The sequence below is a fragment of the Urocitellus parryii genome, chromosome 5 (assembly GCF_045843805.1).
Source record: "Urocitellus parryii isolate mUroPar1 chromosome 5, mUroPar1.hap1, whole genome shotgun sequence".
NCBI classification, from domain to species: Eukaryota; Metazoa; Chordata; class Mammalia; order Rodentia; family Sciuridae; genus Urocitellus; species Urocitellus parryii.
The window spans coordinates 7097541-7122096 of NC_135535.1; the positions used below are offsets into that span (position 1 = coordinate 7097541).

General features: G+C 50.7%; 1 protein-coding gene across 1 annotated transcript; it reads left to right on the forward strand.

Moving 5' to 3' along the window:
- Positions 1-4090: 4090 nt before the first annotated feature.
- On the forward strand, positions 4091-16570 carry Cenpm (centromere protein M). The gene is made up of 6 exons (XM_026405957.2): positions 4091-4135; positions 4372-4451; positions 9196-9288; positions 11027-11106; positions 12034-12125; positions 15647-16570. Exons 2-6 carry the CDS (start codon positions 4417-4419, stop codon positions 15785-15787), a joined length of 441 nt encoding a protein of 146 aa, XP_026261742.1. The 5' UTR covers positions 4091-4135; positions 4372-4416; the 3' UTR covers positions 15788-16570.
- The last annotated feature ends 7986 nt before the right edge of the window (positions 16571-24556 follow it).

Below are 24556 nucleotides of genomic sequence, written 5' to 3' on the forward strand. Positions count from 1 at the left end.
GGTCTCAATGGTTAAGTGCTCCTAGGTCCCAGTACCAAAAAAAAAAAAAGAATCAGGGTGAAAGGGGCCTTCACATTGCCTCACTTTCCCAGAAGTCCCCAGCATCGTAACAACTGGAGGAAAAGTAACAACAGTGGGTGATGGACATATTTTGGGGGTATTCAGCACCTTAATTGTGATAGTGGCTTTCTAGGTACATACTCATATGTCAAAACATCAAATTGTACACTTTAGATATGTGACCAGTATATCTCATTTTAGAAGCTAAGCAAGGTCAGAACTGGTTAGTACTTGGAGGAGAAATACATGTACAAGTTTTTTTGTTGTTGTTTATTTGTTTTTGGTACAGGGTCTTGCTATGTTGCCTAGACTGGACTCAAACTCCTGGGCTCAAATGATACCCCTGCCTGTCTCCTGAGTGGCTAGGACTACAGGTATCCCATCACACCTGGCTTAGACAGTATTTCTTGCACGTCAATTACACCTCAATTATACCTCAATAAAAACACAAAATAAAAAAATAAAAGGGCTGGAGTATAGCTCAGTGATGGAGTGACCTTAGGTTCAATACCATGAATAAATCTGTAGAATATGTGATCAATGGCCTGTATGAATGTGTTCAGTGCCTTGATTGTGATAGTGACTTCATTAATCATGCTTACAAAAATGACTACCTGTGAACTTATCAAATTAATCAGAAGCACATGGATGCATGGGTATATCAAACTCATACTGGAAAAACCAGACCCAGGAGCTTATCAAACATTCCAGGCCACCAAATGAAACAACCCTCTTACCCATAAAAGGAGGAGTACCCCAGGATTGAGCATAGCAGTACACTCTCCCATCACCAGGTGACCCTGCCCGCTCTGGATGTTCATGACACAAGATTCTCCAGGCCTGGGTCTGACCTTCCCAACAATCCCTATCCTTCATCAGAGCATAGGGCCTGCACACAACTGTCTACTATTCCACTGCCCATGTGACAAGTACCAACTCACCTTTGGCATTTCTGCCCAGTGAAGTGCAGTAAGGGCTCCCCAAGGACACTTAATGCACCTCCATTTGGGCACCTGCACCTGTTGCTCCCTGGCTGATCCCCAGATGGCTCTCATCCATTGTACTGCCATTGATTTTTTAAAATCTGCTTCTGATAATTCCCTGAGGCAAGAGGACACCTCTGTAGCCTGGGTCCCACGTGCCCAGCACTGGGCCTGGCCCAAGGCAGACACTCAGCACGTGTTGTTTTGAATGGGTCTCAGATTGGCTCCTCCTAGAAAGCTCTGACCAAGTTCCAAAGTTTTTCCATGGCCTTTGACCCTTTAAGGGTGTCAGTCACCCCGTTTCCGTGTCTGCTCTGACCCTGTCTGCTCCCACTTTCATGCCATCTGCCTTGCCAGTCCTCAGAAGTGCCAGGAGTGTTCCCACTGGGGTCTTTGTACTTCCTTCTGCCTAAAGTCTCTTCCACATTAAACTTACTAGGTTCCTTTTTTACTGATTCAGGCCTCTGCTCAAAATATCACCTTTGTGGAGATGTCTCCCCTGACCCGAAGTAGCTTCTTCCCACCTCTCCCTCTTCCAGGCTGCTCTACTTGATCTTCGGAGTGCTTACTGCTACCTGGCTTTCAAGGAGAAGTCTCCACATCCCATGCCAAGAGAAACCAAAACTCCATCTGTGCTGAGGGCAGGGGCCTGGCGAAGCCATTTACTTCCTGCTCGTTCTGAGTAAGACAACTGGTTTAGTGTGCAGTAAGAAGGATTTAGGATAGATGGGGAATATGCCTCTGTTCTCTCAGATATCACAACAGTGATCACTCTGTCAGATGGTCTGTCTTCCTCATCACAGGGTTGATCAGTAAGGTCTGGTTTGTCTGTTATTTCCACCATGGGTCTGGAACTAATGAACAGATAACTAACTGCTGAGAATAAATGAATGGATTGGAGTCAATCCATTCATCCAGCAAATGCTTATTGAGCAACCACTATGTCTCCCGCACTTTTTAGGGTGCTGGGCCTACAAAGTGACAGTCTCTGACCTCACACTTTAGTTGGAGACACAAGTAATTACACTGTTGAGAGAAGCAATCTGCTATGGTTCCTGAGAATCCCTGCATGTTTCTTGCTTGGTATGCCAAGAAAGCAAGATCCTGATAGCTGTTTAAACAGGTCATTTCTTAGGGTTGTGTTCGAAGAAAAAGAACCCTTAAAGGATGAGGTGCTCTCCTTGGACAAAGAACAGGAATGCCTACCACTTACTGTCAGAATCCATGAAATAGTAATGCATTACTTTGTTATTTTGTAAGTGGGATAACACCTCAGCTACAGGGAAGTTTTAGACAATGACATGTGAAGTGGAGATTAGCACTACAGAGAAAATAGAGAAGAAAAAAAAAAAAGAGGGATTGTGGGGATGAGGATGTAGTGGTGAGTACTTGCCTAGCATGCAAAGTAGCTGAGTGGTAGAGCACTTGCCTAGTATGTGTGAGGCCCTGGGTTCAATTCCAAACACTGAACAAAACAAAAGGAGGGGGGATAAAGAGTATGGAGGGGCTGCTGTTTTGCAATTTTCTTTCTTTCAGATCTGGGGATTGAACCCACAGTCTAATGTTTGCTAGGCAAGTGCTTTACCACTAAGCTACAACCCAGCCCGTGTGACTTACAATTTTAAATAAGGTCTTTATGAAAGGCCTTTCTGTTAAGATTAAATTGAAGCAGAAATATAAATAAAATAAGGCTGAGAGGCAAACCATGTGACTACTGGGGAGAAGGGCATTTCAGCCAAAAGGAACAGCAGAGACAATAGTCCTGAGGTAGGAGGTGACCTGGAATGTTTGAGGAACGGCATAGTGACTGGTGTGGTTGGGAAGACGTGTTGGAAGGAAAAGAGCAGAAGATGAGATCAGGGAGATTGTCAGGGACCAGAACACAATGGGCCTGGGAGGTCATTTCAGGAGTTGGCAGCACCAAGTGAGATGCCTACCATTGGGGCAAGGTTTGATCAGTGATCTGTCCATTTTAAAAGGGTGACTGCAGCTTGGAGAACAGATGGCAGCCCTGGGGATCTGAGTGAAAGCAGAATGCCTGTGAGAACGTGTTACAACAGTCCCAGCACAGACGACGGATGAGTGACTCCGTGCTGGTCATGGCAGAAGAAGTATTGAGAAGTGGTCAATTTCAGATATATTTTAAGATTAGAATCAAAAAAATTGTTTTCGGATTGAACAAGGGGAGTGAAGAAGAGTCAAGAGTGACCCCTAGCTTTAGTTCTGAGCAACCACAGGAACGGAGTCAGCTGAGATGGAAAAGGCATAGGAGGAGCAGGTCTGGAAGGAGTCAAGAGTGCCTTCAACAAGCACGAATGAACAAAAGTGAACAAAAGGCCTGTCCAGAGCCTTAGATACCTGGGACCAAAGAGGGACCCTTAGAAAAGAAGGTAGCGCGCCAGTAACCCCAGCGGATGGCGAGTTCAAAGCCAGCCTCAGCAAAAGCGAGATGCTAAGCGACTCAGTGAGACCCTGTCATTAAATAAAATACAAAATAGGGCTGGGGATGTGGCTCAGTGGTCGAGTGCCCCTAAATTCAATCCTAGGTACCAAAAAAAAAAAAAAAAAAAAAGGAGGTAGTGGTTCCTTTAAGAATGCCCCGCCCCTCCCCGCGAAGCCCCGCCCAGAGAGGACCACGTGTTTCCCCGCCACGAATTAACGGAGAATCTCAGCACGTTTTGAAAGTTCCGCGCGCAAAGCGAAAAGGGCATTTCGGCTGCGATCGAGATGTCGGTGTTAAGGCCTCTGGACAAGCTGCCCGGCCTAAACATGGCCACCGTCTTGGTAGGTGTCGGCGAGGGGGACTCGCCCACCCGTTTCCCTACTGGGCCTTCCTCCCGTGACTGCCGGGAGCCCCCTGGCTTCTGCGCTCTCTGATCCGGGCGCGCGGTATTCCTCGCTGTAGGCGGGAAAGCAGTGCTCTGAGCCAATCGGAGTAGCCGCTCTCCGAGACTGAGGGACACCTGGACCAATCGATGCGCGGCGTAGTCTTTCCCAGCTTATGATTGGTGGGGCGGGTGGGCGGGTACCCGGACGCCGGGTAGAGCCCCTTGCTGGTTCTTGCTTTCACTCAACCTAGGCTCTGGCCTCAGGTAGAGGTCCGGCGGTCGGAGGGACTGTGGGAGTGGGCAGTAGGTGCGGTGCCCACAGACCTGGAGCTGGCCTAAATTTCAGACCCCTTGCAGGGACCCATCTCTTAGGAAATGGTCCCCTCCGAGCTACCTTCGGGCTGTGGCCTGATCCCCCAGGGAGGGGTTCACCGAGCCGGGTTCAGCGGAGGAATTGTCCTGCCCAGGTCTCACCCCGATTGCTTTCTCTCCCTGGGCAGCTGGTGGGCTCGGAGGATGCTCTCCTGCAACAGCTGGCGGACTCGATGCTCAAAGAGGACTGCGCGTCTGAGCTAAGGGTGTAAGTAGCTGAGGCTCTGCGGAAGCTCTGGCTGGGAAAGAGGGAGAGGAAAGGGAGCCTCGGAGGGGGCTCCCAGCCGCCTGTAGTCCTCATTGAGCCTGCCTTCCTCCCGAAGCTGGCTCCTCACGTCTTTACCTCGCTTGTTCACACCTTGCACAGGACCCACTTGAGCACCCCGTCCATCACTCTCTGTCGCAACACTTGTTGCTTTGCTCTTAGTACCTGTCAACATAAAGGATCTCCTGGCCACCTGTTGGTTCACTTGTCTGCCACCCCCATGGACCTTGAGCAGCAACTTGCACGGAGTAGATGCTCAATTAATAATTGCTGAATTAATCGGGTTAATTCAAGTTTCAAGAAAGATTTCCAGGGCGCGGTTGTGCACACCTGTAATCCCAGCCAATCTGGAGGCTGAAGCGGGAGAATCCAAAGCTAAACACCAGTCTGAGCAACTTAGAACCTGTCTCAAATTTTAAAATTTTTTAATAAAGGGAAGAAGATGTAGTTCAGTGGATTCAATCCCTAGGAGGGAGGGAGGGAGGGAGGAAGGAAGGAAGAAAATTTTGAAGGGTAGGGAATGCTACAAATTATGAGGGTAGTGAAATAGAAGGTAAGAAGCTGAACCATAAAATTATCTTCTCCAAAAAAACCTAATGAAATGAATTGAAAATTAGCAAAAATGAGCAAACTTAACAGGCTGAAAATTGTCATGTTTTGTCTGCTAACCCTGCTACTCCCACAACAAAATTATCAAAATTCTTTAGTACCCCAAGTTTGGAGAAAAGGTTACTAAAGAAATTCATTTTTGTTTCCTTTTTCTAACTGGAAGGAAGCAGAAACAGCTGCTGTTTACATCAAGTGACTGAAAATGTGTGTCATTCTCCCTGATAGAAAGATAAGGCCCAGTGATCTGTGTTGAAGGAAAATGGTTCAGATCCAGAAGGTAATTCCTCAGTGGGAACTGGAATGTCTTTTATGGGCAAAATAAACCCTGCAACAGCACTTTCAAAAATCTCTGATGAGGGAGTATGATCTTTTCCCTCTGAATAGATTGTTTACAGGTCTGTCTGTGCATCTCACCAAGCTTTTCACTACAGAACATTAAATACAGCAACCCACAATCTCAAATGGAAAAGGAATTTTTTTTTTTTTTTTTTGGTACCAGGGGTTGAACCCAGGACCACTTAACCAGCGAGCCACATTCCCAGCCCTTTTTTATATTTTATTTTGAGGCAGGGTCTCGCTAAGTTGCTTAGGGCATTGCTAAGTTGCTGAGGCTGGCTTTGAACTTGAGATCCCCCTGCCTCAGCCTCCCAAGATGCTGGAATTACTGGTGTGCAACACTGCACCTGCTGGAAAAGGATTTTTTTAAATGCATTTACCCAGAGGCTGGAGTTGTAGCTCAGTGGTAGAGGACTTGCCTAGCAGGTGTGAAGCAAGTTTGATTCTCAGCACTGCATATAAATAAATACATAAAGGTCTATCAACAACTTAAAAATATATTTTAAAAAAATTCATTTAGCCTGGTGTGGTGATATGCACCTGTGATCCCAACTACCTGAGAGGCTGAGGCAGGAGGATTGTTTGAGCCCAGGAATTCAAGGCCAGCCTGGGCAATATAGAGAGCTCTGAGTCTGAAAAAATAAACAAAAATAAAAATCCATTTAATTATTATCAGGGTAAATGGAAAAATACAGTAAAAAGAATCTCCTACATTTAATAAGAACAAGTGGAAAAAGGTCATGAGAATCATGGGGGCGGGGCAAGTAACATGGCATACAAATATCCATGAGGAACCCACTCTGGAAAAAATACAGGAAAAGGAGTCGGGCACAGTGGTGCACACCTGTAATCCTAGCAGCTCGGGGGCTGAGGCAGGAGGGTTGTGAGTTGAAAACCAGCCTCAGCAACAATGAGGAGCTAAGCAACTCAGTGAGAACCTGTCTCAAAAAAAATACAAAATAGTGCTGGGGATGTGGCTCAGTGGTTGAGTGCCCCTGGGCTCAATCCCCAGTACACCCTCCCCCCCTCAAAAAAAATACAAGAAAATGAAAATAAAATTCCCCTTTTAGTGCTCTGGACAATTGAAAAATTTAATAATAAAATTAATTTTTTAAAGAAATATTCATTTGGGTGCTATGGCACACACCTATAATCTCAGGACCTCAGGAGTCTGAAGCAGGAGGATCTCAAATTCAAGACCATCCTAGGCAACTTAGACCCTGTCTCAAAAATACAAAGAGCTGGGGATGTAGCTTAGTCATGCCCCAAGGATTGATCCTCTGAACCACCAAAAAGAAAAAAAAAGAAAAGAAAGAAACATACATATACTAATTGGAAAAACAACAGAAAGAGGAACTGGGAAGCTGAGGAGCTAAGAGTTAAAAAAGGGCCAAAAAATGATACTGTTTGATCTAGCTAATGAATACCTGGAGACAGGATCCGAGTAGATTTACAAAGAAGAAAGGTTTGAGAAAACTAGCAAAAGCATCGAACCATATAACAGTATTTTCTGAAATGAATGAAAAGTTGAATTTGTCCATTAAGAGGGTGATGTATTCTTGTTACAGGTAAAATGGATGTAGAATACAGAATACTTGACGTCAATTATATCCTAGTTACGTTATCAAACTCAAAGAGTAAATAATTCTTCAGACTTTTAGGCTAGAAAAGCAAATCACCGGGACTGGGATTGTGGCTCAGTGGCAGAGAGCTTGCCTCGCATATGTGAGGCACTGGGTTTGATCCTCAGCACCACATAAAAATAAAATAAAGATGTTGTGTCCACCGAAAACTAAAAAACAAATATTAAAAAATTCTCTCTCTCTCAAAAAAAAAAAGAAAAAGAAAGAAAATCATCTGTATAGTCATCTATTCACACTGTTGCCACATATTTCCAGTTCTCAGTGTTTGCAGCCCGTGGCAGTAATTAAGATTGTACTTCTTGTCTCATGTGGTTGTGGGGAACTGTGTGACTGGTTCTAGCCAATGAGATGTGCACAAAAATGATTGTCTCTTCAATACTGCAGAATTTAATTGCTAGTACAAGAATTCCCCTGGCCCTTTGCCTCCCCATCACGACCAGCAATGTTCCAAAGTGGCAGCTTCATCAGCCTGGGTCCAGACTTAGAGCAAAATATAGGTGTATGTAGTAACTAATAACAGTGATATCGAGGCATAAATATGCATTCATAATGTCCAAATGGTAGGATAAGATGTAAGAATGTTAATTTTCTCACTTTCCATAATAGAGAATCAATCCAATATAGATAAAATTGAAACAGTTTAAAATGGTGGCAATTAGCCCAGCACAGTGGCATTCACCTATAATCCCAGTGACCTAGGAGGCCAAGGTAGGAGGATGGCAAATGGCAAATTTGAGGCCAGCCTGGGCAACTTGGCAAGACCCCGTCTCAAAATAAAAGGGCTTGTGTTATAGCTCAGTGGTAAAGTGTCCCCGGGTTCAATCCTCAGCTGCCTCCCCCCACTTTCGCCCTGACAAATGATGTCAGCTTCTTATTTTTCTTCACAGCCTGTTTTTATTTACTTATTGTTTTATTTTGCAGCAATGGGGATACAAGTTAGGGCCTTGCATCCTACTATGCTAGGCAAGTATTCTGCCCCTGAGCCACATCCTCAGTTGCAGACTCTTTGATTCAGCTCTTTTAGGGAACGGTCTCTTTTGATTAAAGAAATAGCCTCTCCAAAGTTCATCTACTTTTTTCATTTCTGCTTGTTTTTTGCTTCTGTTCAATTCAAGTTAAATGAATGCTATTATTCCATTTTTAGATTATATCTACACTGTTGTCTATATACATTACGTAGACATGTTTGCCAAAATGTTCAAGTACTAATTTCTAGGTGACTGACTTCAGGGTACATGTGAATATTTTAAACTTGTATTTTTTGTGCTTTTTGCTTTTCTCCATTTTCTAAATTATAGTCTGGTGAAGGGTGAAATGGGTAATAGAAATATGTGGAAATGGGCAAAAGTAGAGACTTCAAGAAAAACCTTCAGGGCAGTGGGCACAGCTCATTGGTGGAGCACTTGCCCAGCATGCTCTTGGCCCTGAGCTCCTTCCCCAGCAGCAAAAACGAAACCCAGAGACCGAGCCCAGATGTAAATTACTTGCCCAGGATCACATTAGCTTGGCAATTGACAGAACTAGGACTTGTGCCCACATCTGCCTCAAAAGGGGTTCAGTCTTAACCTCCTAAACTTTATAGCCCAACAATCTCTTCTTCTGAGACTGGTCTCCCTCAAGACACAGTGACCTCCCAAGCCCTGCACCATGTGCCATGTAGCTTAGCAGGTCTTTCACCATGGTGCTTACTAAACAGATCTCTTTTCTAGCATGCGGAATCAGGAGGGAGGTAGGTAGGACTAGATTTATCTTCCTCTCTTCCTTCGAGAAGTCTTGCCTGGCTGGGTGTGATGATGCACCCTGTAATCCCAGCAGCTCAGGAGGCTATGGTAGGAGGATCATAAGTCTGAGGCCAGCCTCACCAACTTAGTGAAACCCTGTCTCAAAATTTAAAAGTGGAAAAAAGTTTGAGGATGTGGCTCTGTGGTTGAGTGCCCTGGGTTCAGTTCCCAGTGCCAAAAAAGAGAAGTCTTGCCTGCAGAGTGTCAGGTGAATAGGTGAGGAGCCCTTGGCATCTTCTTCCCCTATGAAGGACAGCACATGACAGTCACTGTAAGTGGATATGTTTGTGTTTAATGCTCGGATTTCTTGTTTTTCAGTCACTTGGCAAAGGCCCTCCCTTTACCCTCCAATGTGAATCGGCCTCGAATCGACCTGATTGTGTTTGTGATTAACCTTCATAGCAAATACAGGTAGGAACCAGAGGACATGAGCCCTGGGGACCCGGGCCGACCTGACTGGGAGTGTGCTGGGACAGTGACATGACTTGCAATAGGCAGGGAGGAAGCAGTGAGAGGTTGGCCAGGGTCAGCGTAGAGGACAGAAGGGAGGAGCCAGTGGACAGTGCACAGTGTTTAACCCACAAATCCTACCGTGTCCTCTGTTCATTTAACCCTCTGAAAACTACTCTGTATACCCAGCGGCAGGCACAGAAACAGACAAAACAGACTGCTTTCCTCAGGTGTCCTCGTCCACTGGGAGGACACTGGACTTTTGAGAGAACAGTTAGAGTTCTGGGGACGTGGACTGTAAAGAGGCAGGAGCTGGGCTGTGGAGCCCACACAAGACCTCTGACGGCCAGGCCTTAGGTGTGGGAGGCCAAGGCAGACCTTTTGGTGGAGGTAATATCTAAATCGACACCTGAGGTCAGTCATGGTCATATCTAAATCATGGTCAGTCAGGTAATATCTAAATCGACACCTGAGGTCAGATGGGAGTGAGCCCCTCCAGGGGCATGGCTGGCCGAGGTTAGGCAGGGCAGGGTCCAGCACAGATACCTAGTGATGTGGGGGTTGAGGGAAGGCCGTGTTGGGGACACCTGGGAACCCAGGAGCACGAAGATGGCAGATATTCTAGCATTAGGAGGACGTCTAGACCTCGCAGCCAGCTCCTTGGAACTAGTCAGCATGGGAGAAAAGAAGGAGTTGAGAACTAGCATGGTTACCTTCTAACGGGGAAGGATGGGAGGCCACCTAACTGCTCATCACTGGGAAGGTAGGACGTGGTGCGCTGTGTGCTCACGCTGAAGGACCTAGCAGTTCCATGCATTTGTATGAGTCGGTGTTGTATCACTGCAGCAAACGCCCAAGACAGTTCCAGGCCCAGGGTACACACCTGTATTCCCGGCTACTTGGGAGGCTGAGGCAAGAGAATCACAAATTCAAGGCCAAACTAGGCAATTTAGCAAGACCCTGTCATAAAATAAAAGGGCCAGGGATGGAGCTCAGTGACGGAGCTCTTGGCCCTTAGTTGCATCCCCACTACTGCAAAAAGAAAGGGAGGGAGGAGGGAAGGGAGGTTATTTTGCCTCAGTTCTATAGGTCCAAGCTTGAGGGACCACGTCTGGTGATGGCCTTCTTGATGGCAGAGTCCCGAGGACTGGCCAGAGAAAGGGAGCACATGTGTGTCTGCCTGGTCTCTCTCTCTCTTATGAAAGCACCAGGATTCAATCTCAGGACCTCATCTGCCCACCTTGTCTAATCCTAATCCCTTCCTAAGCCTCACCTAACACCATGGCCACATGAAGTCTTAGGGACGCTCGCAAACAATATCCCAATGATAGTTCAGCAGCACTGATGGGAGTTTGATGCTGGTTCACACCACCATAACGCACCTGGAGCATTCCGAAGGGGCGACACCCCAAACTGATGGCAGCAGTTCCCTCCGGGGAGTTGGGCTGAAGGGCAGCGCTGAGCCAGGGGACCTGATGGTCTCTGCGTGCATCTGTGTTACCAACTGACGATTTCACAAGTGGGAGTCACTTTTTAAAAAGTAGTCATAACTAAAGGACCGAGTATTCCTCCAGGCTGTTTTCCTGTGCCCCTCCCCTTGTTCTCTGACCTTAGACCAGAGAAGCAGGGGCTCTGCTGTCTCCATTGTGAAGTTTGTCCTCCTCTGGTTTGTTTTCTTGCCCTGGCCTGGCCACCCCAGTCTGCAGCACGTGGAGGAGTCGCTGCACCATGTGGACGCCAGCTTCTTCCTGGGGAGGGTGTGCTTCCTCGGCACTGGTGGTAAGTGCGCCCCTTGCCTGCCGCCCGCCCCGAGAGAAAGCGGGCAGTCAAGGGTCCTTGCCAGGGCAGCCCGGCTGATGACTTGAGGACCTGGCTGCTGTCAGTCTTTCTAACAGTGAATCTGAGCAGATAGTTCTGTGGCGCTCGCAGCTGCCTGCTGGCTTCCTGCAGCTTTCAGAGTGAAATCCAGACTCCTCTAAAGTCACAAAGTATTTTGCAGTTTGGCCTCTGCCTTGTCAAGTGTCACCTCCTATTACCCTCATTCTCTGAAAAAGTCCTGCTGTTGCTGAGACGTTGCGATATTAACAGTGCAAATGGTCATAGCTGACCTTTATTGGGCTCTTCCCAGGCCCAAGACTATTGTAGGTGCTTAGTTTCTTATCATTAATCTTTGAGCATTAATCGCAGTATTATCTGTTTTATAACTAAGAAAACTGGCCACGCCCAAGGTCCTGTAGCACTGTGGTGGCGCAGCTGAGAGTCACGTGGGCGACAGTCCTAGTCAGGGCCCATCCCCTCTGTCTACGTCGGGGTTCTCTCAAGTGCTTTGTTCTCCTTGTCTTATTAGTCCCTACGGATACCTCAAAACTGAGTTCTGGCGTCCCCTCTGGCACCAGGGACATGTGTGACCTGAACTGTGAGGGGAGTGCTTGGCACAGATCATTCTCAATAAGCTTTGAAGAAGGAACCAGTTCCCCGGGAGCCCTGGCTCTGGGCGCTGACTCCACCTGACAGGGCTCTCACTCCGCTCATCTCATAAGTGGGAACCGTGTGTTAATAGAACGCTCTCTCCCAGCCCTTTGAGCTAATTTGATGGTGGAACAGGTTGTCACCCACTGACCAGTTCAGAACTGACACCCGAGGGCTGGTAGCGACCGTGCCCAGGTCTTGCTGGGCACCGCCTTAGTGCTCTCTGCTTCTTTGCAGCTGGGCAGGAGCACCACTGCAGCCTTCACCGGAACACGGTCCTGAAGCTGGCCCACACCTACCGCAGCCCCCTGTTCTTCTGTGACCTGGAGGTGAGGACACTTTCCACAGTGGCCAGTGTTACGCTTTGTTGCGGGGAAGGGGCTGTCAGGACTGCTTATTGCAGGATCAAGTACCAGGTGAGGTGGCCCCTGAGTGTAGGGGGACATGAGTCCTGCCTTTTCTGCTCACTGGCGTGACCTCTAGGTACAGTGGAAAATGGGTTGGATGCCGTCTCTGTGGCTTGTAGCCAGGCTTTCCCTTTTCTTAGTTTCTCTGTACTTGTCTTGTTTGTGGATTTGTGGGTCCTCATTAATATCTCGCTCTTCTGCTAATGAGAGCAGGTGCCAGATTGCTCCTTAACCACTGCATGCTTCTTGACAGTCACAATGCCCAGTGTCACCCTTGTCTCCCCTGATTGCAGACCCTGTCCAGTCCCAGTAAAGGCAGGGCACCAGCAGGCTGCAGCAGGTTTGCCGAGTGGGCGGGCGTGAGGCAGAAGGGGTCCATGTGGCAGGAGGGGTCCATGTGGTATCGGCTTGCTTCCAATGGGTCTCTCGCAGGGGATCCCAAGTGCAGGGAGCAAGCCGCATTTCCCCTTCACTGATACATTTGCCCTTCAGCCTCTCACGGGTGTGGAGTCGGTGTGCTCCCTCTGCTGGGTGTGTGTAGGGCCAGCAGGGCCTACACTGCACCCGGCCCATGCACCAAGACTGTTCTGTTGCTTGGGGATCTCTTCCTGAGATTTGAGGTTCATTATGAAGATTCATGTTTTTTCTGTGTTCCTGGGCTGACACCTTTGGATGGGATGCAGAGAAAACCGAGTGCTCAAGCACCTTCCCCAGCATCTAGCCCAGGGGTCTGCAAACCCCTCTGCTTTGGTGGCAGAATTCAGGTGATCTGGGAACTTGGAGAGAGGGGAAAAGCTTCTTTTTCCCTCTGCTGACTTCTGAGTGAAATCGAGCCCCTTGGATGTAGGGAAGAGCGTGAGTAGGAGTAGCAAAGTCTGTGACAACCAGTAGACGCATCGCTGTCTCCCTGTTACTTCAGGAGTGGGCAGGCCTAGCTGTTGGGCCTGCCCTGCTCCGCCCTAGACCAGTGCAGTGGCAAGGGTACATACTCCTCTCTCACAAACTTGGTTTTCTGTTTGACAACTATTTTTAGGACCCTGACTAGGTCAAGGCTCTGACCTCTCAGATGGGACCATGGCCCCTGCACACCTGCAGTGTCTCCCCTGCAGACTTCCCTCCCAGCAAAGCTCTGAGGAAACTGAGACTGAGAATAGGCTCCTGCTCACAGGCACAGAGCTGGGAAGTTGGCAAGCCAGTTAGCACACAGCTGTCCCTGTCATAACCTGCTGTTGTGACTTGGAACCAGTCGCCTCCCCCAGGGAGCCTCAGTTTTCTTACCTCCATTGAGGAAGCACCTTTGACCCACAGCTCACCACACGGATGCCCTGGGTCCGCCAGCCTCCAGGCAGGTGCAGTTCTGAGTGTGGCCATGAGATGGCAGGCCACACCAGGTCTCTTCTAGCCTGAAACCAGCTGTGGCTGACTGGGTAGGAGGCAGAGGCCCCAGCCGTTTCCAGTCAGCAAAGGGGTGCAGAAGTGCCACTGACCGTCCTTCAGATGAAGCCGCAGTTTGGTCCGGCACCTCTCCACACGCCCCTGCTGTCCTTTGGAGCGCACACTTCCCATACCGGGTCCCTCGCCACGGTGTGAGGCGTGGCAGGGATTCCCAGCCCTTAAAGAGGAGGAAGCACCCAGAGAGGAGTGTGATTTGCCCAGTAGAACAAATGCCCAGGTCTACTGGTCAGGCCTGTGCGGTGCCTAACGCAGACGGTGGTCCTGCCCTCTTGATCTTGTAAGATGAAGATTCGCCGGGTTTTTGAAGCCTGGTGTAGAATTAAGTCATTTTTTCCTGTACGTCATGGGCAAAGTCGTGACTGTGGTCAGACTTTGGGTCCTTGTCTCGGTGTGATGTGTGGGTGAGAGGAGGCAGCTATGGAGCCAAGCTGTGATGGATTTGGGGGCAAAGACCACAGAACGTAGAGCAGGAGGATTTATTCCACAAATCCTTCTCGTGTATACTGCTCTAGGCCCCAGGGATGCAGCATAGAACAAAATAGTAAAGAGTCCCAGGACATGGGCTGGGGCTCTAGCTCAGTTGGTAGAGTGCTTGCCTCAGCTACTCAGGAGCCTGAGGCAAGAGGATGACCTGAGCCAGGTTTTTGAGACCAGCCTGGGCAGCCTATCAAGACCGCGTCTCAAAAAATCCTGACTCTGTTCTAGTCAAGAAAGAGGAAATGGTAAAGGGCTGGGCGTGGTGGCACACCTGTAATCCTAGTGACTCAGGAGGCAAGGCAAGAGGTTCTCAAGTTCAAATGAGAACCTGTCTCAAAATAAATAAAAAGGGCTGGGGATGTGGCTCCGTGGTAGAGCACCTCTGGGTTCGATCCCGAGTAACACACACACGCACACACATACACACAGTGGTCTGGACGTACCGGTAGCTAGGGGAGAAGAGGACAGGATGGAACATGACTGGCTGTTTCCAGAGAGGAGGTGACAAGAATGTGCTCATAACCAGATGTGAGGGAAGGTGAGTGGTAGGACAGCTCTGAAATCCATGGCCTGACCGCTGGAGGGTGGCTCTGCCTTTGACTGCGAGGGGCGAGACTGCAGGAGCAGGGCTTGGGGCCACCAGGGCCACTGCTGTGGACATGAGCCATCGGGGGGAGAAGTCCAGTCACTGCACACATGCATGTGACACTTAAAGATCCAGAGATGTAACTTGTGTATCCTCAGAAATTGGGTGTTTTTTTGTTTTTAATTTTTTTTTTAGTTATACATGGGCACAATATTTTTGTTTTGTTTATTTATTTATTTTTATATGGTGCTGAGGATTGAACCCAGGGTCTCACACATGAGAGGCGAGCTCTCTACTGCTCAACCCCAGCCCCAGCCCCAGAAATTGGGTGGTTTTAAAGCCACAGAACCAGGTGAATTGAGTGTGAGAGAAGGAAGCCAAGAACCAAGCCCCAGCTTCAGTGTTGGGCAAAGAGGAGGGAAGTGCATGGACAGTAGGTGGGTGTGGGTGGGCACCATACCAACAGCAAGGTAGAAAGGCGTTTCAAGCAGGGCTGAGAGGCCCTGGCACCTTCTGGTAGCACCAGGGCAATGAGGGTAGAGAAGTTACCACTGGGTTTTGAGCCAAGATCATGGGTGACAAACGGGGATTTGAGTTGGAGGAACTGAGGGAACTCGTCCTGAGTCTGCAGACAGGCCTGGCCAGCACCCCTTCCACTGGCCAGAGAGGCATTTCTGAGGCCAACTGTTGGCTAGGGGAGTCAGGGAGCATCATGATTTGTTCTTTATCAAACATTTACAGACAATCTTGTACTCGCCCAGCGTTCACCTGGAACCCCCTCAGCTGCCCTGGGCCCACCAGCCCTGCAGAAGCTACCCTGAGCTGCCCCCAAGTCTCATCCCCCAGCTCTGCCTGCACAGCTGCCCCGAGTGAGGGAGTAGGGCCTGCGGCCCAGTCTCTCACTGCTGCTCTCCGCTCCCTGCAGGTGGAAGACTTTCGAGCCACCATGGCACAGCGTCTGGTGCGCATGCTGCTGATCTGTGCTGGCCACGTACGTGGTGTCTCAGCCCTGAATCTGCTGTCTCTGCTGAGGACCTCCGAGACCCCTCCACCAGAGGAGCTGTGACGGCCACTGGCCCCTGGCTGTCCCTCCCCGCTTTGGGCTCCGTTAGCTGTCACTGTTGGTGAAGACACAGGCTGGGTTGGGCTCCCCATTCCCCAGCAGGGCACCGGGCAGGATGGGGAGGAAGCCCAGCTGCTGGGACTCCAGCCCCTCCAACGCCCACGCTCATCCTCTGAGGAGGTACATCTCCACTTAAGATTTCACTGGAACAAAGGGCCCTTGGCTAAAAAAAGTTTGAAGATCACTGGTCTCATCCACCACTTTGACTTTGCAAATGAGGAAAACTGACTCAGAACAATGAAGACAGGATGTGGGAGGACAGATTGGACGGCACATCCTGTGGCCTGCTACTCTTATGGAGCTTGGTTGTTGCTTCTGGGAGCCTCAGTTTCCCCAGCTATATATGGAGATATTTGTACTTAACTCACACGGAGGGTTTAATGGAGTGAAGGGGAGGTGCCTGAGACTGGGCCACACCCACACTTGTTGGCTTGATAGACCTCCTGAGACCTGGTGCTCTGCAGCAGGCAAGGGCTCAGTGAGCAGTCCCTGTTATTTGAAATCACACAACTGAATTTAAAAATTGGTGCAAGGGGCTGGGGTTGTAGCTCAGTGCCTAATACACATGAGGCACTGGGTTCGATCCTCAGTGCCACATAAAAATAAATAAATAAAATAAAGGTATTGTGTCCATCTACAACTAAAAAGGAAGGTTCAGATTTGCAAATTGAGAATTTGCCCCTGGGGCTGGGGATATGGCTCAAGCGGTAGCTCGGTCGCCTGGCATGCGTGTGGCCCAGGTTCGATCCTCAGCACCATGTACAAACAAAGATATTGTGTCCGCTGAAAACTAAAAAATAAATATTTAAAAAAAAAAAAAAAGAGAGAGAATTTGCCCCTGAGGTCAGAGGTTTATGAGAAATGAGAGTGGCCACCTGGAAGACTTTGGGCCTTCAGCAAGAGATTACACAGTGGCAGTAGCTCTGTCTCCCTCTAATCTAACTGGAAATTTGTGAAGTGCTAGGATTAGACTCCAGAAATCCTGTAGCCAGGTCAGGACTTCTGCTGCTGCAGGAAGTGGGACTGATACACAGGATCTCAAGGACCGAGGGAGGTGCCTGGCAGGAGACATCTTAGGGAGAGAGCTGGTCCTGAGCCCTCTGCACCCTCACCAGGCCTGGCCTCAGGCAGGTTCCTGCTGATGTCCTGCTTAGAGCCAGGCTCTGCCTTGTCACCAACGCAGCCATGGCCCGTGTTCTTCTGTGAAGAAGGGGCCAACTCAGAACTCCTTGTGAGTGTCCTGAGGGTGAGGCCTGCCTCCTTTCTGTAGGTACCTTCTAGAACTAGCCCAGGGCCCCACCCTAGTGCTAAGTAAGGTTTACACACCTGGCTGACCTCGTGCAGATGCAGCCCCTAGGGCCTGCTGAAGACTCAGCTGTGTAGATTCCGGTTGGGGCCCCGCACGCATGTCACCTGACATTTGTGAGGCACTTCATGCTTCACAGAGCTCTTCTCAAGGCGGCCGCTCCTGTCGCCCTCCCAGCAGACCCGAGGGCTTGCTGATGTTCTCTATTTCACAGTTGGTGGAAGAAGACCTGTAATTGGAGGTGTGTCCGCTGTCACAGCCAATCAGCGGCAGAACCAGCCCGTGGTGCTTGGGTCCTCAGCTGTTCTGTGTGGCTAATCTTTGAGCAAAGGCATGGCATCTCTGCAGGAGGCCTGAGTGGGAAGCAGAGGTAGACCCACCTGGCCTGAGAAAGAAGGCTGCAGGGCAGTCCCTAAACCCTGCCTCAGGTGGAGCTAGGACCCCATTAACCCGGAGGGGAGCAGAGGGGAGCCGGCTAGGAAAAGGCAGGGCCCACACCACAGGAGGGGGCCCAGTGGGGCTCCAGCAGGCCTCAGCCTGCTTCGAGGAAACCCTGGGTCACGTGGCCAGGGAGGCCAGCATCTGCTGGAGGACATTGGGCCCAGGTCTGCAGAAGAGGGAAGAGGTGGAGGTTTGTGTTGTCCCTGAAGGCAGAGGCCTAGAAGGGTCAGCCTTCGCAGAGGTCCCCAAGCATTGTCCCCAGCACCCACTGAATCCTGGGCCATAAAGGGCAGCTTTGCTAGGAAGGCAGCGAGGGCTCTGGGGACTCTCCCGAGATGTCACCTTTTGCCTAAGACAGGGAGGCCTTCCCCTCCCTTCCCTTCCCTTCCCCCAGCCAGCTCACCTCTCTCCCTCAGATCCCTGTGCCACATTTTCCTTGCCACCTGGTGCCATTTAACAAGAGAAGTGGCATTGCATTCTCCGGTGAGGGCTGGGAGCCTTCCAAGTGCTGGGGAACTCGACACTGTCACTGCTGCCAGCTCCCTGCAGAGCTTGGCAAGGCCCTGGACTGAGAGGCCGCTCTGGGGCTGGGGACTGGCCTGCCCCTGCCTCACGGCAGAGCTGAGTGACACATTTAAATGGCAGCAAGGTGTTCACAGACCAGCTGTCCCCAGAAGGCTGTGGACAAGTGGACAGGGAGTGGTTGCTTCACTGTCCAAAGGCTGTGGCAGCGTCTGGAGGAATGTGACTGAAGGAAGGATCGGAGGCCCTGCCCCTGCCTGCCAGCGAGCTGCTGGGGTGGAGGGGCTGCTGGGGTGGCTGCATGCTGATGGCAAAGCCTCAGGCAGGTCACTCATCTATAGGATGAGGTCAGGCTAATGAGGGGACACCAGGGATTGAACCCAGAGGCACTTGACCACTGACCACACCCCCAGCCCTATTTTGTATTTTATTAGAGACAGGGTCTCACTGAGTTGCTTAGGGCCTCTCTAAGTTGCTGAGGCTGGCTTTGAACTCGTGATCCTCCTATCTCAGCCTCCCTAGCCGCTGGGAATTCGGCGTGTGCCACTGCACCCAGCCTGGGAGGCAGTGTTAGAGGGTAGACCAGGACCATGGGCACAGGTCTGAGTGGGCAGCCTGAAGATCCCTCAGATGTCCTTCATCTGGGTCTGGGAGCTGCATGCTCCCTGCTTTCCAACACAAGGAAGGTGGGGCCTGAGCTCCTGCTGTCTGGATGAGGTGTCTGAGATTCAGGGGGCAGGCTCATTTGTTCTGCTGGGCAACCCTTGGCCCACCCTACCAGAGCTCACTTTCTCTGCAAGAGGTGGCCCCGACCCAAAAGTTCTGGCCTGAGCCAGGCACAGTGGCACATGCATGTAATCCCAGTCACTCTGGAGGCTGGGGCAGGAGGATCGCAAGTACAGAGCCAGACTCAGCAACGGAATAAGGTCCTAAGTAACAGTGAGACCCTGTCTCAAAAGAAAAAATCAAAAGGCTGGGGATGTGGCTCAGCGGTAACGCACTGTTGGGTTCATCTCTGGTTAAAAAAAGAAAGGATTCTGGCCCCGGTGGCCCCAGTCTGCTGGTATTCCCCACTTTGCCAAGGACGCAAGGCCTTCCCAGCAAGGGCAGGCTCTACAGCATGGCACCATGCGTCCTTCACCCCTGGGTGGGCAGAGGCCGGGCAAGCTGGCCACAAAGGAAGTGGTGCAGTGGGAAAGGGCTGGGCCTGTGGGTCCCACCACAGGCTCTGTGACCAGCTTGCAGCGTGACCTGGGGCAGTGAATTCCCACTGCCTGCTCTACTCTTGAGGACCTCTGAGGCAGAGCCGCCAGAGCCTACCCTGTGCTTGTCCCTTTGTTACCCTCCCTGGAGGCTGGCTTGTTGTCCAGGGGAACAAGGGACAAGGTGAGCTTTGCAGGTCCCTGAGGCAGCGCGGTCCCGGCCTGCCCCCAGGTGAAGGGTGCTGGGCCAGGCCTGCTAGCGGGCTCCCGTACACAGGGCCCTTGTCCAGAAGCACTCGCCGGCTCAGTCCTCCGTCCCTCCAGTCTCCCAGGGCCTGAAGGATACTGGCCATTATGAGAGGACTTCTCAAGACACTTGGGCACCACCCTCACATCAGAAGAAAGCCAAAGGCACTTGGGAGTCCCAGGGGGAAGGTCAGTGTTCAGAGGAGTCCCACACTTGACCAGCCTCCCTGGGAGGGAAGACAGGCTCCTCAGGGCTGGACTGACCCCCACCCTCTGCTCCCCGTGGGGTCCTCAGATGACAGGCCCCCACTGGCATGTGCAGGGGCTCGGCCTGCCTGGCCTGGCCCTTTCTTCTCTAGCTGTTGCAAGGTAGGGACGGCTGTTCCTCTCCCCCACAGGGTGGCTGGAGGAGTGGGTCCGGAGCAGCTTGGACCAGGTGGTAGGGCTGCATGTGTCCCTGGTCACTGTGAGGTGCTTCTGCTCCCCAGATGGTCCTGGGGCACACTCTCATCTCCAACAAGGTTGCCCTCTCACCAGGCCTTCTGCAGCTCCCCTTGGTGAAGAGTGCACCCCAATCCCCTGGCACCCTCCCATTCTGAGTTTTCCTCCCCAGTGATCCTCCCCTGCCCTCCCGTGGTGGGGGATACTAGAGACTGAACCCAGGGGTGCTTTACCACTGAGCCACATCCCCAGCCCTTTTGATTTTTCATCCGGCTTCTCGCCATTGCTTCTCGTCCCTTACCTACTATACTGCTTCCCTGCTTGGGCTTGGCTCTGGGGTTCCCTGCTGCTGCCCCAGAACCTGGAACAGAGCCTGGTATATAGTAGGTGCTAGTAAGTACATAGTAGGTGTTAGCATTTGGTGGATATGAGAGACCCGCACATGGTCTTGGCCTGGGGATTCACAGAGGGTCAGAAGCCTGCAGGAGGCCCAGAGCCCTGCAGCTCCTGGTCCCTGCTGTGTGGTGCCAAGAGAAGCCCGAAGGGGAACCCCTAGGAGGTTCCTGCTCCTCCCCTCCCAGCCTCCCACCTTGGCCTCACACAGGTGGGCTGGCCCCAGGAAGTGGGGACTCCACTCCCTGTGGCTGGGACACTGAGGGGCTGTGGTCTCCTGTCTGACCTCAAATGGAGGCCCCCTGTCCCCAACCCATGCTAGAGAATGACTGGGCTGGCCAGGCGGGAACCTGTGGTGTGCTGATGTGTGCCTACGGGGAGAGGAGAGGGCTGGGTTCCCTACTGCTCTGTGGAGAGTGTGACTGGCCCCCCGCCCTGCTCTGGTTCAGCGGGGACAGAGTTCCAGCCTCCCTGGTCGCCATGCCGCAGGCTCGGCATCCTGCTGCTCAGCCTTGCCAGATGTATGAGTCCCACCACTCTTGCCCACCCCACCCATGTCCAGAGGCCCAACCCTGCTGTCCCCGCTGAGGGGGGCTTCCCAGCAGCATCCCTTTTTGTTGGAGCGGCCAAAATTCATGAGGCGGCCAAAGAAATTCCCAGGATGGAGATCCGGGTGCTCATAAAATGAGGGGAGCGGACCTAGCCCCCGGGACCTGCCCCACCAAGGGTGAGACGGGAGGCCAGCAGGGCAGTCACACCGTGTGGCCCAAGTGTGAAACACCAAGAATCCTTTGTCAACCTGCGTGATGCACCTATGGGATGTGAAGTCCCAAGCAGTCCAGAAAGAGAGGCTGTGGGGTGCAGAGGCTGCCCCTGGGGAACCTAGGGAAATGCCCGCTTCCTACTCAGAGACTTGGGTGGGTCTGGGGGCCTGTTCGTGGGAACGTGTTCAGGTATTGCTGGCACAATGACGGCTAGAACTAATCTTGAAGTTCAGAGTGATTCCAGGTCTCAGAGCAGTTTCACGTACAGTTCTGGGGGCTGGGCATCTCTGCCCCCAGGGACTGCTCCCCTACACCTCTGGGCTTGTCCCACAGGCACAGAGTGGCCTCACTTCCCCCCACCGTGTTCCCAAAGCATGAAGGGCACAGGCCACGCTTCACAGTCAGGTGGGCACAGACCCCATCCAGGCCCCTCATACCTGCTGGTCATCCTGGGAAGACCCTCTGGCCTTGAATCTCTGTTTCCTCTTCTTCAGGTGTTTGGGGGGAATTTTAGGAGCAAAAATGAAAGGAGACAACCTTCTCCCTGACGGACCCCAAATTAATCATCTTTTCAAAAAGGCAATTCAATGAATGAAGAGTCAAGAATGTTAAGTCAGATTCAGTTCAAGTTGAAGGGGTTCAGGAACAAAGTCCCTTCTTTTCTTTTTTTCCTCTCTCTCTCTCTCTCTCTCTCTCTCTCTCTCTTTCTTTTCTTTTTTTTTTTTTTTTTTTTTTTTTTTTATAGTAGAGATTGAACCCAGGGGCACTTAACCACTGAATGACAGCCCCAGACCATTTTTAATTTTTTTATTTTGAGACAGATTCTTGATAAGTTGTTTAGGGCCTCACTAAGTTGCTGAGGCTGGCGATCCTCCTGCCTCAGCCTCTTGAGCCCCTGTGATTACAAGCAAATACAATAAATAAATAAAAAGGGTTGGTGATGCAGCTCAGTGGTATAGTGCCCCTGAGTTCAATCCCCAGTACCAAAAAAAAAATATATATATATGAGGGGCTGGGGTTGTGGCTCAGCGGTAGAGCGCTCACCTAGCACGGGTGAGGCCCTGCGTTCGATCCTCAGCACCACATAAAAATGAATAAATAAATTAAAGATATTGTGTTCAACTACAACTAAAAAATAAATATTAAGATATGAACTTGGTGCTGGGGTTGTGGCTCAATGGTACAGCGCGTGCCTAGCAAGCGCAAGGCCCTGGGTTCATCCTCAGCACCACATAAAAAATAATTAAATAAACATAGGTATTGTGTACAACTAAAACATAAATTTAAAAAAAGAAAAGATATGAACTCATAATATCAAATTATTTAAGGTAAAAACTGTTTTTAAAACAGTGGGGAGAGGGCTGGGCTTGTGGCTCAGTGGTAGAGCGCTTGCCTAGCACATGTAAGTCACTGGGTTTGATCCTCAGCACCACAAAAAAATAGATAAATAAAATAAAGGTATTGTGTCCGTCTACAACTTTAAAAAATTTTTTTTTAAATGGTGGAATATGGGGGGCTGGGCATGGTGGCACTTGCCTGTAGTCCCAGCTACCCAGGAGGCCAAGAGAAAATCATTTGAGTCACAGTTCAGGCCAGCCCGAGCAACACTGTAAGACCCTATCTCAAAATAAAAACTAACAAGGGTCAGGGGTGTAACTCAGTGACAATGTATCTGGGTTCAATCGCTAGAGGGCCAATAGGCCCCAGTAGGCCCCATACAGCAAAAAAGCAAAACTTGGCACAGTGAGAGGATCATTTGAACTCATAAATCTGAGACCCAGCTAGGCAACACAGCAAGACCCAAGCTGTTAAAGGAACAATGAAAATTTGTAAGAATTACACTGACTTCAGAAACTTTAACTCTTTGTGTCATCTCTCAATCAAAAAGTAACAGAGAGGTGGAGGTAGTGGGTGCAGTGGTGCATACCTGGAATCCCCATTACTCATTACTCAGGAGGCTGAGGCAGGATTGTAAGTTCAAGGCCAGCCTCAGAAATTTAGGGAGGCCCTCTCTCAAAAAAAAAGAAATGCTGGAGATGTGGCTCAGTGGTTAAGCACTCCTGGGTTCAAACTTCAAGAAAGAAAGAGAGAGAGAGAGAGAGAGAGAGAGAGAGAGAGAGAGAGAGAGAGAGAGAAGGGAGGGAGGGAGGGAGGGAAGGAAGGAAGGAGAAAAAGTGACACAGAGCTAAGCACTCCGGTGCATACCTGCAATCCCAGTTAGTCAGGAGGCTGAGGCAGAAGAATACAAGTTTGAGGCCAGTTTTGGTGAAGCCCTTAGCAACTCAGTGAGACCCTGTGTGAAAATAAAAATATAAATTAAAAAAAAAAAAGGCTGGGGATGTGGCTCAGTGGTTAAGCATGCCTGGGTTCAATCCCTGATACCACTAAATAAATTATAAAAAAATAAATTTCAAAAACTGAGGATGAATGCCCCTGGGTCCAATTCCCAGTACTGCAAAGAAAAAGGAAATTGGTAAACTTGACTTAGGAGCTATGAAAAGAAAAAAAAAAAAAAAATTGAGGTGTAACCTGTATTTCCCACATTGGTGAAATTTCTCTTCTTAACCACTCAGTCATCCAAGCCGAGATTCAGGGCCTGCCACAATCCCCACCCCCACCCATTTAGGAAGCTCAAGTGAAAAGGTTCAGCCAAGGTCAGGCACAGAGACACTAACCCCACAGGCCTTTTGCTGTTCCTTGCCTTGTCCCTCACCCCCAGCTCAGTGTGGGCGCGAAGGAAGCACCCAGTAAACATTAGTGTCAAATGAGTAATTCTGCTTTGTCCCTCCAGGCGGCTGGCCTCCCTCTCCAGCCAAGGTAAGGGACCTTTATTTTGTGGCAGCAAGGCTCTGTGCTGGAGGAGGCAGAGCAGCCCGATTCTTACCCCTGCGGGAATGGAGGCCCAGCGCAGGCTTGCATCCTTGGCTCAGCTCAGGTGAATTATCCCAGCCCTGGCCCCGCTGGGCCTCCCTCTCCCATACACAGGTGCTCTGCTCCTGGGTTCCCACAGTCTCAGACAGCCCTGCCCCAGTGTTTGGCTCAAGGGCCAGGTGAGGTGCCTGGTATGTAGACAGAGCTCTGTGTCCCTAAAGATAGCAAGTTATTACAGTGGCACCGACAGTGACAGGTGAGAGTGGCCTTGCCCCACCCCTCTGTACCACAAGAAGGGCTGTGCTGGCCTGGCTCCTCTCCAGACTTCTGGCCTCGCCATCCGCCCACTCACACCCACACCCACCTCCCAGACCCACTTCTCCTTTGCAGCTGCCCCACCGCCTACACCTTCCTGCCACGGAGTTGCTGGCCCATGGGCAGGGGACAGAGAGGCAGTGGGCCAGGGCCCCTCAAGGCGGGCCCCCTGGGAGTTCTCTCCTGAGCTAGAAACCCAGGGACCAGCCTT

What these genes read in the sequence shown, in the direction of transcription:
- Cenpm (XM_026405957.2), top strand. Translation starts at nt 4,417, where the DNA reads ATGCTCAAAGAGGACTGCGCGTCTGAGCTAAGGGT. An exon ending in GTGCTTCCTCGGCACTGGTG is followed by an intron (nt 11,107 to 12,033) that starts GTAAGTGCGCCC and finishes GCTTCTTTGCAG; the next exon opens with CTGGGCAGGAGCACCACTGC. An exon ending in TGTTCTTCTGTGACCTGGAG is followed by an intron (nt 12,126 to 15,646) that starts GTGAGGACACTT and finishes CGCTCCCTGCAG; the next exon opens with GTGGAAGACTTTCGAGCCAC.